General features: G+C 38.5%; 1 protein-coding gene across 5 annotated transcripts in view; it reads left to right on the forward strand.

Annotated features, from left to right (window-relative positions):
- The window catches only part of FIG4 (FIG4 phosphoinositide 5-phosphatase), a 161,106-nt gene that overhangs the window by 52,049 nt on the left and 93,650 nt on the right, over nucleotides 1–15,407 (forward strand). For all 5 annotated transcript variants that reach the window (XM_037894611.2, XM_037894614.2, XM_037894612.2 and 2 more), the window contains 4 exons: nucleotides 7,348–7,481; nucleotides 9,476–9,592; nucleotides 10,940–10,985; nucleotides 12,601–12,749. In XM_037894611.2, coding sequence (XP_037750539.1) covers nucleotides 7,348–7,481; nucleotides 9,476–9,592; nucleotides 10,940–10,985; nucleotides 12,601–12,749 — 446 coding nt within the window. The remainder of the gene's footprint in view (nucleotides 1–7,347; nucleotides 7,482–9,475; nucleotides 9,593–10,939; nucleotides 10,986–12,600; nucleotides 12,750–15,407) is intronic.

Genomic DNA, 15,407 nt, shown 5'->3' on the forward strand with positions numbered 1-15,407 from the left:
GCTGAAGTAGTAAATAGCAAAGTCCCATTATTTTTTATTTCTTAAAGCTCTCATTTGAATGTGCTTTTAAGAATCAGCACATGAAGCTGTGGTAAACAACTTGATGTGCTTTGTTGACAAGAAAATGATTCTCTTATTTATAGATTTAGTTTTCAAAAGCCAGCACTAAAATGTGAATCCAGATCCACATGACCCTGACATGTGAATCATTATGTGCTTTTATTCACAAGGCTTTTGTAGTGTGGCTGAAAATGTGTCTCTGTAGGTGCTCAATGCTAGATTGCTAAAATTAATGCTCTTCTACTACTTCTGTGCAGTGGGGAAAATTGAATTTTCCTGTGCATGTGTTGATCCAACTTCAACACAATCACTGAGCATTTTTACCTCAGGTACTCTTACTCTTCGGAGAATTCTTAAAGGTCAGTGAGTTTATAAATGTCTTCTGCTCTTCTGTGCAATGTGGAAGGTGGCAGTAATTAGTAACAAATTGTATGTGCTCTTGCTGGGATTTGTTTATATAATTACACACACAAAATTATGTGAAAAGAACGTTATTAAGCTTGCAAAGCCAAGGACTCAAAGTTAAGAGATGCCAGAATTAAGGTTGCCTCTACTTGTCCATCCTGCAATGGGCCAATTCCACTAAGATAGAAGATATATGTTCTATTTCAGAAAGTCTCACATCACTAGCAGGTTCTCAGTTTGCCTTTTCTTCTCTGCAAAAACGCACAAGTCAAAAAATACAATGCTGAAGATTCATCTTCTGGAGCAATCTGAGTGGCAGTGGATCCAGAAGACCCGAGCTCCAAGACCCATCTAACAGTCAAGTCTATATCGTCCAGTGCTTCATCTGGCACACAGGCAGTTCTGATGATCTCTGCAGAGAAAATAGCACCGAAGGCACTCCTGGCTCCAATGTCGACATTGGCGCCATGGATGGTGGCACGGTGCCGAAGTCATTGACAGCCCCAACTTTGAATTTGATGCTTCAGATGTAAAAGCAGGGTGCTGAATGGGCTCACCCCAAACACCGATGAAGGACCTCCGACCTCCATGGAATACAAAAAAAAGGGGGGGGAGGGAACCTGAGGCCAAACAACACTTCTTACTGCCTAATGACTTCTCCTTCTAGTCCCCAGACAAGGCAGTAGCCTCAGTACCTATACCACTGGATGATTTCAAGACCTTTCAGGAACTCCTGGTGCAGATCACAGATGCCCTGGACATTGTGACTTTGGTCATTTCCCAGAAGTCTCGTGAGCTGCTTATTATATTGTTGACCACTGATCTCACCAGCATTGCCCTCCACATGAATGAAAGCCTCCTGGGGCTGGCAAGAGCCTTTTGGCAAATGCCAACAACTTATAACACCATCAGTGAAACATGTAGAAAAATAGTACAGGTATCCTCCCCACACCTGGGATCCGAGTACTTTTATACCCACCAGGACACATCTAAGGACAAGGATCCCAGATGTTTAGATATTTTTGGAGCAAGACCAACTGCCAGGCTTTGTTGGCCAAATATGACTTTTTAACAATGGACAGGGTAACCTCTTTCCAGGCCAGGCTGCCTTACAGGAGACAGGAGCTGAAAAACACTACAAAAGAAGGCCAACTGGTGGCCAAGATGGCCCTGCAGGCAGCAATGGTTACCTGTGACACTCCATCCAGGTCTGTGTCTACCTGCATGTGATCATGCAGAGAGTTTTGTAGCTCCAAGCCTCATGTATCCCTCACAAGGTACAAGCCATGAATGATGGCTTGCTCATTGAGGGCTCAGAGCTGTTCATCGAACTAACTGATAGCACCCTACATTTACTGAAAGATTCCAAAGTGACACTGTGCTTACTTGGGACCTACACTTCCCCATCCTCAACCACAAAGCCCTCAGCCATTGCACCAGCAGAGACCACGTTCCCTATCTTACCACAGACAAATGTAGTACCCTGACAGAAATGTTTGAGGTAGAGCAACGGGAGTCCGCTCTCCTCTACTTCGGCCCCGCATTCCACAGTGGTAGGCTGCTGGAGATCGTAGCGTGGGGTTACCCCATCACCATCCCTCTTCAGGGATCCTGGTCATGAGAGCCTATTACAAATAGAATTGGCCTCATTCCATCACATGACATCATGTTAATACCCACATAGTTCATCAGCAGCGTTGAAACCTTTAGATCCACTCTTAGGTCTGCCATTTTCAGCTTACAGAGTAACTGATAGCAGTAGTAGATTATTAGCCTCTTCGTGGACCAGCACTAGAGGGAGATGGGACACTTTGCCAGCAGGCTTTGGAGATATTTGCTGACAGCAGAGGCTGTAAAACTCAAGAATCTCTTCTTCCATTCCAGGCCTGAGGGAAGTGTGCTCTAGGGCAGCAGTTCTCAATCTATTTCTTTCCGAGCCCCCCTCTAACATGCTATAAAAACTCCGTGGCCCAGCTGTGCCACAACTGTTTTTTTGCATATAAAAGCCAGGGCCAGCGTTAAGTGGTAGCAAGCAGGGCAATTGCAGGAGCCCCACGCCAAAGGTGGCATGGTGAATCTAAGTTGCTCAGGCTTCAGCTTCGGCCCTGATGGTCAGGCTCGGGGCCCTGGGCTGCAGTCCTGCACGGTGTGGCTTTGGCTTTCTGCCCTGGGCCCTAGGAAGTCTAATGCTGGCCACGCTTGGCAGACCCTCTAAAACCTGCTCTTGGCCCCCCAGGGGCCTCAGGCCCCTGGTTGAAAACCACTGCTCTAAGGGGCATAGACTCTACTGCCCATTTCCCCCAAGCTGACCCTTTCTATGCTGTCCTCTCCAACCTGTCCCAGTCCTATCTACCCCAACTCTGACTCCTTCTGCCAGTCCTATAGTCCCATTCTCCTCACCTACTCAATCCCAGTTTCCATTCCTCAGGCCTCACCCCTTCAGACTCCAGAATCAGTCTCCCACTGCTACTCCTCAGTTTCCTTGTCCAGGCTCTCTCAGTTCTCTCCCCAAATGTCTGATTTGTTGGTCTCTCTCTTCCTTGGCTGTCACCCCCACCGAATCCCAATCCCATCCAATCTGTGTCCTCATCTCCCCTGACCTCCTGTCACAGTCTCTATGCCCAGCTAGTCCCAGTTCTCCCCCGCTCCGCCCCAGCTCTGTCAGATGTCTCCCTCTCCACCCGAGCCCTCTGGTTCCCAAACTTAGTCTTCTTGCCCATCCAGTCCCAGTTTACACCCTCTTGGTGGCCTCTAGCCCGTCTCCATCCCTCAGGTTCCTTTTCCCAATCTACTTACCAAGTCCTCCTTCTATCCTGACTCTTGTCCCCTTTGTATTTGAATCAGATGACTTCCTCTTTCATACTGCCTAGGTGCTAGCAGGTGGGGGGAGGGGAGGTTTACTTATAGAGACCACAAGAAGAGAGAGACTTTCTTAGTCAGTTCTGGTACCTGGCCCCATCCCAGCCTGCAGCAGCCATTATAGCAAAAGTCGTCTTCGCTCCTTTAGCTCTGGGATGGAGCATGCTCACTGCTCTGTGGAACAAATGTATGCAAAGTCTGGACAGCAATAGGAACTGGGAGAAGATGCAGCATTGTCAGTGAGGATGGATTCTTTAGAGTTTTAAGCTATTAAACTCTAGCAAGTCTCTGAGTATGTGAAAACTGATTTTTTTTTTCCCCAGAGACTTATAACTTGGCCAAATTTGGGCAGATTTTCAAAAGGCTCATTTCTGACACCAAGGGTACCCACTGTCATATTTCAAGCCCCTGCTCCAAAGCATGGTGGTGCTAGAGAACTTTCCAAAGAAAAGGCCACCAGAATTTTTTTAATGTGGAATAACTTATTTTCTTCTAATCTTGTTGGAAATCATTGAACCGTTTTGGCTGAGCCTTTATAAAAAAAAAACAAAACAGCCTGACACAGGCACCTAGCATGGAAAATTTCAGCCTGAACGATTAAAATTTTACTCCTGCAGCATTTGTGCAGAATTTAATGTTTTCCTCCCACAGATTTGGGACTGCAGAGCTGCTGGTGGCCATTAGGGGCCACTTGGCTCTTCAGAGCCCAGCTTTCCAGCTCTCATTGAGCAGAGCACCCAGCCTGGTGGGGATCAAGGCTCTGCACGCTCTGGCTGCCTGGTTTGATCCTCATTCACCTAGGGAAGGGAGGGGCCCATGAGACCCAGCTTTGGCAAAGGGTGATGCAATTTAAGCCCATTGCTTCTTGTCCTGTCCTCAGAGGTTAAGGAGAACAATTTTTCTCGCTCTTCCTTGTAACAACCTTTTATGTACTTGAAAACTGTTATGTCCCCTCTGTCTTCTCTTTTCCAGACTAAACAAACACATTTTTTTCAATCTTCCCTCATAGGTCATGTTTTCTAGATCTTTAAACATTTTTGTTGCTCTTCTCTGGACTTTCTCCAATTGGTCCACATCTTTCCTGAAATGTGGCACCCAAAAATGGACACAATACTCCAGTTGAGGCCTAATCAGTGTGGAGTAGAGAGGAAGAATTCCTTCTCATGTCTTGCTTACAACACTTCAGCTAATACATCCCAGAATGATGTTTGCTTTTTTTGCAACAGTGTTACACTGTTGACTCATATTTAGCCTGTGAGCCACTATGACCCCCAGATCCCTTTCTGCAGTACTCCTTCCTAGGTTGTCATTTCCCATTTTGTATGTGTGCAACTGATTGTTTCTTTCTGTGTGGAGTACTTTGCATTTGTCCTTATTGAATTTCATCCTATTTACTTCAGACCATTTCTCACTTCTCTCATCTTTCTTTCCTCTCCCTCCCCTCACTCTTCACTTATTTCCCTATTCCTTAGAAGGTTATGCTGCCCACCTCAGCAGTAGCTATTGATAGCTATGTTCCCTGCAGGTTCTATACATAGCATCTTGTAGTTCTAAGTAACAATCATACTTATTAAAATGTACAGCTTTTTTCTGTCTGTCTGGTTTTTAAATCTGATCTAGTTATATAATAGTGGACATCAGTAGTGCCTATTATTGTTAAGAGCTGCAAAACAGCTTCCACTTTTAGTCACTACTGACAGAATGAGAACATTCTGAAAATTCACCTTTTGGGGTAAAACTTCCTATGCTTAGTCTCTGATCATAAATAATTTTGGAATGTTGTAGGAAAATTCCTCCATAAATGTTTGACTCAAGAGCATACAAAGAGTGAGAATACTTTTCCCTCTTTAAAAATAATAGTAATAATTCTTACCATGCTTTTTGAGCAACGTTACAGCAAAAATGACTTATGGTAGAAAGGTACATTAAGGTACTGTTTGATTTGAAAAATATTACTTTTGGTTTAAAAAGATAGAAGTAATTTTTAAATAGTTGTATGTGCACAATAGAAAATGTCCTTTAGTGTAGAGTAAAATAAAGATACACTGCACAATGTGTAACAAGTTAAATGTTCATTTGTTAATTTGAGAAAACAACAAGAACACTATACCTAGGGTCAGCAAAGTGTATCAGTTTTCTTGTCTAAACCGCTCTGGAGTCAGAGTTATGAGATGTTCTGGTAGAGCTTGTAAGTTCTAGAACTGAATTAGCTTCATTTTCCTCCCCTTTTCCTCCTTTCTATCCTTTTTATTTCCTCTTAAAAAGTTACGTAGGAAATGGAATGAAACAGCTCTGTTAATGCAACCTTAGGATTCCATACTTAAAAATCTCAAAAAAAAATCTGATATCAAAATGTTCAGATTCCAGCTCTGTTGTTAACTTTTTGTTGCCAGGCTGGATACATTTTTAAAAAATTTGAATACAGATTTATTTTAAGCAACCTGTTTATAATTAAACTTGAAATTGACAGCCTATGTTAAGGCCTAGGCTTGCTATAATTAGTTAAAATTTAATTTTTAAAAAAATTATACAGTACATTTTGGGGGGAGGGATAGCTCAGTGGTTTGAGCATTGGCCTGCTAAACCCAGGGTTGTAAGTTCAATCCTTGAGGGGGCCATTTAGGGATTGGGGCAAAAATTGGGGATTGGTCCTGCTTTGAGCAGGGGGTTGGACTAGATGACCTCCTGAGGTCCCTTCCAACCCTGATATTCTATGATTGTATGATTCTACATGTTTGCTGCCAGACTTTAAAGGAAAGCCACCGCTGAACAGTGAAAGTCACTGTGTGAGCACCTGGAACCAGACTTTGTTGAACTGCCTAAACCAGCTTTTAACATCAGGAGCCTTTTCCGCGGGTACAGAGAGAATATTTTCTTCATTTCAGTTTATTCAGTTAGTTCAGTTCAGTGGCTCATTCAGTTGAAGTCAAACCAACTGGGAGTTGAAAAATCAGGAAAGTTTGTTTTCTCCTTCCAATCTTTAGATAAAAAGCAGGTGTGAGAGAATGAGCTCTACTGCTTCTAAGGTTTTGAAGAGCATGGTGACCAGAAACAATCAGTTCAATTCACTAACTGAACATACTACTTTCTTTGTTTAATAATTCAGTTAGTTTTAAAATGCAAAACATGTTTTGATAATTTTTTATATATCCAGCTCAGAAGGTAGTTTTATTTAATTAATAAAAAAATAAAATGCTGTTTCGTGGATTTTAATTGAATTTTAATTTCTATCCAACTAGAGCTTGACACAAATCACAAGTAACAAATTAATCCAATAAATAAGAAAGGCATCTTTCACTATTTTCTAATATAATGAAAAATGTAAAAATTAAGAGTCTAAATAAATGTTAGTTAAACTATGTAATTGCTTAAACAAATGTGTGTGTGTGTATATATATATATATATATAGTGTATCCTCCTGGTTAGCTAAAAGAAGCACCAAATTTAGTGTAAAGGCTATATTTAGTTACAAATCAATATGCTTTAATGGTTACCAACCCAAAGAGAATCAATCTTACTTCCAGAAAACAACTAAAAAGTACAAATATGAAACAAGTTTAAAAACAACGATTTAAACAGAGGTTTCCTGCTTGCTGATTTCAATAATAACAAAATTCAGTGGTTTAAATAAATCTACCCATTTTTTGCATATATATATATAGTATGGCTATTCTTTCTTTTCTGGATAAATATATTTCATAATATAATTCTGTTTATCATAGATTATAAAGGCTAACATACTACTTAGAACGTTATTGAATTTCCTGTTTGTTCATTTTTAACTGTATGCCTTAATGTTGCCTAAACACTCCCCTGTCCCCGCCCCTCTTTTCTTATGCATGCTGCTTGTTCTTCCTGTTTTACACCTATAAAATAAATACTAAAATCAGGGATGGGGGTGGGTGGGTGGCTGTGTGTGTGTGAGAGAGAGAGAGAGAGAGAGAGATTGGCTACAAATATTTTAACATTTAGACCTGTTAGCTCAAAAATGTTAATGCTAAGTTTTTCTGGCTTTGATTAAGGAACGTGAAAAAAGAAAGCATGAAAGGATTCTAAGTGAAGAACTTGTTGGTGCTGTGACATATCTCAATCAATTTTTACCCCCAGAACATGCTATTGTTTATATTCCTTGGGATATGGCCAAATACACAAAAAGGTGGGCAAATTCTTTCCCTGTATGGATGTCATCATAGTTCATAAGTGATCAGTGACAGTGATAAATGTTTTTTAAATTTCTTTACTATATCCTGCCAGTGTGAGCGTGGCTTTAGGAGATCAGAAAAATTTTAGGGTGTGAGGAGGATGGAATTTCTGTTTCATGAAAGATTGAGATTTCAAAATTTGGTTTGTTCCAAATGGGAGTGAAAACCAAAAATTTGAAATTCTCCAAAGGAAAATTTTCAGAAAAAACGCCTTATTACAGGTCAATTGAAATGTTTTAACAAAATCATTTTGTTTTCATTTGTATTATAATGCAAAATTAAATTTTGAAACCATCATTTCAAGCAAAAGAAAATCAAAACATACCATTCCAAAAATGTGGGAGTAGGATATTTTGACATTATCAGAACTTTTTTCTAGTTTTCTTCCAAAAAGGTATTCAGGTGAAATCAATCTGATTTCACAAAGCTTATTGATTTCAACAGAACTCCTCATTCTGACACAATATAGCTCCGCCTAAGTTTCTCTCAGCACCCCTATTTTATCGTCATGTATTTTTATCACTCAGATGATTTGCACCTCTCCAGGCCTTTTGACACATGCCATTTTTGTCTTCCACAAGTATCTTTATCTGTAGTTAGCTGTTTCAGCCTAATTTTGAAAATACCGTGTTTTTCTTCACAGCCTTTGTGCATTCCCATTTGTGGAATATGGCACCTGCATGGTGAGCCTGTGGCATTTCCTTGAAAAGCCATGTTATTTGGGAGGTTCATGAGTGATCTAGGATGAGGGTGACATCATTGCCCTACACTATGTAAGGCATCACATCCTCCACTGCATCAGTTCCTTTGCTGCAGAGAGCTAACTGAACCTTGCTTTTATGTCTTCAGGCTAGATTGTTATAGTCTAATTCTTTTTATCCTTCAGTAATTAACAATTTTTAGTTAGTGTGGTATGGGTTATTGTAGCCTATATATCTGCCTTGGGTAGTCCCTAGGCCATGAGTCCTGTAGGAGCTTCAAGAAATGTGTCATATCCATGTCAGATGCCTCATATGCCAGGGTTGGGGGAGAGACCGTGAATCCCGGTGTGTGGTTAGTCATGTCTTCACTTTCCACACAAGCAAGGAGACACATTTGAGGCTTCAGACTTGCCGTCTCAAAAGCCCACATCTATCTACTCCAGCTGCTTAGTTGAATATAGAGGAAACTCCTGAAGGCCGGAAGAATGCTAATGTTGTGTCAATATTCAAAAAGGGGAAGTGTGATGACCTGAGTAACTATAGGCCAGTTAGCCTGACATCAGTCCCAGGCAAAATAAGGGGAAAAAGTCTATACGTGATTCAATTGATAGAGTTAAGATAGGAATAGAATTAATATAATATAACTGCTACCCATGGTTTTTATTAAAAATAAATCTTGTCAAACAAACCAGATTTCATTCTTTGAGATTAAGGTTTGGTTGCTAAAGGTAACTACAATACTGATACTTTTGGAAAGCATTTGTAGTACCACTACACGACATTCTGATTTTAAAAAATTGGCAGTCTACACAGTATTAATAAAGCACATGTTAAATAGATTATGAACTGGATGACTGATAGATATCCAGAAGTTGTTGTCAATGAGGATTCATCATTGAACAGGGGCATTTCTAATGGGGTTTTGCAGTGATTGGCCAGAAGGTATTCAACATTTTCATCAGTGATCTGGAAGTAATCATAAAATCACTGCTAATAAAATGTAGATGATGCAAAGATTGGTAGAATGGTAAATGTTAATCATTTACCATTCTACCAGTGTCCCTTTTTAATTATGTAAAGTGAGCAAAACTGGCATGAAAACATTGCTATTAACATAATGTCTGGTCAGTGGATATGGAGATGGGTATGAACTGCAAGTTTTCTTACAAAGAAAATCATTGACAGGAGACTTTCCAACCAGTGAAAATTAAAGAAGCGTATTCAGTATTTCTTTTTTCTCCCCATAGCAAACTGTGTAATGTCCTGGATAGATTGAATGTAATTGCGGAAAGTGTAGTGAAGAAAACAGGATTCTTTGTAAATCGTCCTGATTCCTACTGCAGCATCTTGCGGCCAGATGAAAAGTATGTATGAGAACAAGAAAAGTAAAAGGGGTAGGATGAGTTTGTGTGTGGGGATATGAACACACAAATATCTGGATATCTATATACACACACGCACATGCACTACTTACACACATGAAGTACTCCTAAATCCCTGCAATAGGTATTCTAACATGGCTTTTTAAGGATTGCAGTAATGTGAAAATTATAATTTAATGTCCAGTTAGAGTGAAAAAGACTGCAACCAAAGGGGCACGGTCTATAATTATCCGCACATTGAATAAGTGTAAAATATGCTGCTAATTATGCTACTTGTATCTTCAGGGTAAATGTGTACTTGTGAAATTTGGTGTAGTTGGTGGTTCTTGCTACAATAAACACTTCACAAATTAAGTCTGAAATGTTCATTTTCACCCTTTTATATTTAAACAGTTCCTGAATTCTTGAAAGATATAACAAACAGTTCTTCATTCTGAGAACAGCTTCTTTTGCTGCTTCAGGGCATGCACTTCATGTTTTATTGCATGCTTGAAAACAAGATATGCAGTATCTGAACAGATAAAGCAAGCACAATTTTGAATGTAAAGAAAGCATTTTCTAAGGAGTGCCAGGAAATATACCTGTTATCTAAACTTGCTATTTCCTACTCTTGCGTACATGATTGTAAGAAATTCATATTGTTAGGAAAAAAAATAAAAATAAAAAGTCTAGGGAAGACAGATTATTATTTATTATAACTTTTTAGAACACTACAGAAGTTATTTGATACACTGTATGTTCCCAAATCTGTAATAAGTAAAAACTGTAAATAAGTTCCCAAATAAGTGATAAAATGGGGTGTGAAATCAGTTTTCAAAGTAAAAACTCAATTCGGCCCTCATTGATTTATGACATAATTGAAATTTTATGTATTTTATGAAATTAGTATTAGGCCTATTAAGGAAAATTCCTTCAACCTGACCATAAACATTAGCTATATAATATTTTTGTGTGATCACTTTCCCAACTTGGGGGGAAATCTCTGTATTCTAATAAGGTCTATAACTTGGATTTCAGCTTGGAGGTGGGGAGAAGCATATTGTACTTGGCTTTCTTGGACTAATTTGTTGTGAGCCTTGGCGCACGCTTATTCCAATACTGGATTTCTTGCATTGCAAGCTAATTGCAACACATGTCCTATCAGATATGTATAGGCGCATTGTTTTTACCCACGCATGTATCTTTTCAACCGCTCAAAGATTTCAGACTCATTTTTAGCAAGTTATTAAATTCTTCCCTCTATTTTACTGAGCCAGACACACATGACATGACCTCTAATCCTTACATTAAATAAACTTTGTAAGGTATGGTATTTTGTTTCCCTTCCAGATGGAATGAACTAGGAGGTTTTGTTGTTCCCACTGGTCGCTTACAGGTATTGAAATAATATTGGTTTATTATTACAACAAAGTTTTATTGACGTAAGTCAGTAGTCTGATAGGACAAGATGCTTTCAAAGAGCCATCTACCATAGGTGCAGCAGGAAGTATTGTTCATGAATCAGTAGATGGCTGTCTTTACTCTGAGTCAGTACTTTACTAATATAAATATGTATATTATAGTAGCGCCCAAAGGCCCCAAATGGATTTAGGGCCACAATGTCTTTGGGTGGTGCTAGAAAAAAAATGCTGCTGGAACTGTCTTCTTGCCAAATGAAATCTGAGAAATATTTTAAATTTAGTTTCCATTTCTGAAACTAGCGATAGTGGCACCGGTCTCGCTGAAAGTTGCTATCCTTTGTAACATTAACAGTACATAGGCAACAAGCCACACAATACAGTGCTTTTTAATGATTTTTTACATCTTGTCTTACAATCAGAAAAAATGTACTGTTCAATACTGAAAAAACTGCATTGTTCAAACATTAAAATTTTAGTTGAGTGTGGAATAAACATGCTTCAGTCTGATAGTAAATTCACGTACATGGAAACAAGAATTTAAAAGCATTCTTATCTTCACATTGTTGCACACTGTATAATTGTGATTACAATCAAAAATTAAACAGGCAATTTGACTCAAAATACTACTCTCTTTATGTATAGCATGGCGAAAGAATTACTGGCTTATGATTTTAAATATGGATGTCATGATTGTATATTCTGCACACAAGATACAATATTGCTGAAACATTGTTTTCTTCTACCTATGATCATTTATAATTTTATACTTTACATAAACTAGGGAACAAATGCTCAATTCCATATTAACAGAACATCAAGGGTCTGATATTTAAGGATAAATAGCTGAGTGAGCCTAATTTTAAACTCTCTAAAAGAAAGAAGAATATGCAAGCCAAAAGAATATTGCCTTGATTTATATATCTTCAAGTATTGCACGTCTACCTGTGTTTAATGTGTTAACAAAATAAGCCATAAATCACATATCATTCCTATGAAAATATTAGATGGTATTTATGATTTCAGCCCTTCAGATTATAAAATACCAAGCCTTATGTGGGCATTATGTAATTGAAGAACACAGGCACAGGTGGTGTTTAGAAAGATATGCAGACTGTAATCTTTAACAGAACTTGTACACCTGTTGCCTATGAATAGGAGTGTTGAAAATATAAACCCCATTGTCTTATGGCCACAGCAATATGATAGCATGTTTTGTTTTTTATATTTCAGTCTTAGTAGCAAGACTTAAAAATGGGAACTTTATTTTTGCATTCCAGTGGCATCCAGCATTTTTTTTGCAATAAATCATAAGTGTGTTATGAGAGGGAAGAAGAGTTTAGTGTTTTAGGAAGCTGATAATAGTGAGACTCTTTTGAACTGAGGCTTTAACAGTTTTCTGTGACATAGGCAATTGCAGCCTAAATGATTTAAGATCTTGACTTATTCACACAAGATTTTGAATAATTAAGTATTTGAGTTTTGACAAGTTTATTAGGAAACCAGGAGAACAATTCCCTTGTAGAGTAAGCATGAATGTAATGATTGGGAACTGGTTGAAGAATCTCCCATTTATTCTTATTTCTTTCCTAGACTGGTGTTCTTCGAACCAATTGTGTTGACTGTTTAGATCGCACTAACACAGCCCAGTTCATGGTGGGGAAGTGTGCTTTAGCCTATCAGCTCTATTCTCTTGGGTTGATTGATAAACCCAATCTGCAGTTTGACACAGATGCTGTTAGGTAAGATATTTCACAGTTAGTAAAATATGTTGTTGTTTTTTCCCGGCATTAATTTTGTAACTGTTTAATATTGTTATCTTTTTCTGTGGCTTTTTATATTTTGATGTTTTCATAGTTTTTCTTTAAGTGAAAATACTTTAAGTGAAAATACTTATCAAATAAATGTTCAGATTGTTTTTTTTTTTTTTTTCCAGCTAACTAAATTATCCATTCATCCCTCCGTATGACATTTAACATAGAAATCCATGTAACTTCAAGATTACCTTTATTTGATTAGTATGCTTATCAGGCTCCTTTCAAGATAACAAAACTGAGCACTTCTCTTTTGATACTTAAACTTTAAACTTGAAAACGCTGTCCTTTAAATAAACATAATAAAAATGTACTATAAAGCTTTTAATTTTTGTATTGCAGTTTGCCTTTAAAGGGAGCAAAGCATAATTTTTTGCCAGATGTTCCCAGTAACCAGAAATACAATGCAGAAATACATTTTAATTTATTTTTCTTCATTTTCCTTTCTACGGTATCTTCTTGGTCCTTTTTGGTGCATTGAAGAGAGGGAAAAATAAGCATCCTTCTGCAACCTCTCTTTGAACATTTTCAGATTATACACATATGCCTTTGACACTGAAGTTGGAACCCTCTAAATATTAGTGACCATTAAAGCTTGCAAGAGTGTTTTCTCAGGGATTTGGACATTTGGGCCTGATTGTATAAATCTGAGGTACAATTGAGGCCACATTGTTTTCCTTATTACTGTAATAGAGACCTCGGAACGCATGGCTTCAGGTAGTTAGTTCAGTATTTCTTGCATAGTGTAGCTTATTGGAGCAGTGGGATTGGGGGAGATATTTCCTTTTTTTTTTTTTTAAAGTAAAGATAGGATTTTACAATTAATAGTCATTGTTTGGTTTGTTCATTATACTGACTCTGATCAGTTTGGTGTTCTTAACTTCCCTGTTAGTTCTGCTTGAATTTCCTAATGGCAGATTCAAAGCATTTGGGGTTTGAGGTGAGTCTCCTTTAATGGGAAGATGCCAGTCTCAGACCAGCATGCTTGCCTTCATTGTTTTGGAGAAAGACATGGCTACAGTCTTTATCTGGTAGTCCCACAAAGGGAATTGCCTGTGACTGTTCCTACAGGAAGAATGGCTCCTCCATGTCTCCCTCAACTTTACTGCAATCTTGGCTAAATGCTTTGGCATCAGCAGTTATCTCAGCACAAGGGTGCTCGAGGGAAGGAAAGTGAGTCAGGTCTGCATTCTGCTTCCAAGAAGCCTAAAGAGAAGACTGCTGGATCTTTGGGGTTGCAGGATCCAGAGATAGTAATGCATATAAAGAAGAGGAAGAATAATAAGCACCACATATCTGAGAGTTCCCTCCTATTCTTGTTCACATTCAAAAAGTCATAATAAGCATAAATCTGGGAAGATCTTTGTTACTAGAAGATTTAGTTGCCTTCCTATTGAAACCAATTGAACAACTTTCAATCCCAGAGGCAGACCCCTTTGGGACAGTCACTTGCTCAATACCACAAATCTGACACAACCATATTTCTCCAAGCAGAAGGTGAAGCAATAGAGGCAGAAGAAACTGTTCTGCTGCTTTGCCTTTGAGGCATCAGGTTTGATGGGACATCAAAAAAAAAATTGTGAGGGTAACATTCGTTGGAGGTTTCCTGATCTTCCACTTTGTTGGCCCCTTTTCTCTTGGATATTGAGGGTTGTTTTTTTTAACCTTTGGACAGTTGTATGACTTACTGTTGTGCTTGCTGTATACTTGTTTCTGCTTCTTGAAGAGAGATCAAAATGTGTTACTTCCTGTGGCCTTCTGGTATGGATATCTGCTTCAATTATTATGTTTTTTAAATCTCTTCACTTGCTGAATGGTTTTTAGATTGGATTTTCAGATTTACTTTTCAGAACAGTGGAGGAATTATTTGAGGTCATGCACAGAAGATCCTTCTATACATCTTCCTCCGATGCATGTACCAGAACTTTAATTTCTAGGAAGGAAAGGAAAAAAAATTTCTGAAAATTCTCATAATACCAAAAAGCCAAAATAAGCAAACCTATCTGTTTTTGAATAATGCAGGGTACTATGCTAGTTTCCATCGTTTTCTCAACTCTAAGTCCAGAAACAGATTTGAACTTTAAAAAGTAATTATATAGTAGCCAGAAATAATGTGCTGTTGTGACAGTAGTATTTGACTCCTTTCATTTGTATACTGTTTACCTGCAAATCTGCCACTCCACACCTAATCTGTTGTCTTTTTTTATCCATTTCCACATCTCATCCTTCTTCCTCTGACATCTCTTTTTGGAAGGTTAAAACTGACCTTATTTTTCTGCCCAATTCTTTTTCTCTTTCTCTTTTCTCCATTACTTATACCATCATCCTTCCTTCGGGGTCACCTTTGATTCCTTTCTCTCATCCGCCTCTCACATCTAGGCTTTGTATAAATCTTTCCACTTCCCCTCTGATGCAGCTTTTTTTTCTCTCCCACAATACATCCAGTCCTAATTTCTCATTTTGATTACTGCAGTCGCCTCCGCTCTGATCTCCCTGACATTCACATAACATCTCCCATTTCCAGTCTGTCTGAAATGCAGCTACTAAAATTACCCTCCTATCTATTTGACCACAGTCACCTTTTTT

This window comes from Chelonia mydas, chromosome 3, assembly GCF_015237465.2.
Source record: "Chelonia mydas isolate rCheMyd1 chromosome 3, rCheMyd1.pri.v2, whole genome shotgun sequence".
NCBI classification, from domain to species: Eukaryota; Metazoa; Chordata; order Testudines; family Cheloniidae; genus Chelonia; species Chelonia mydas.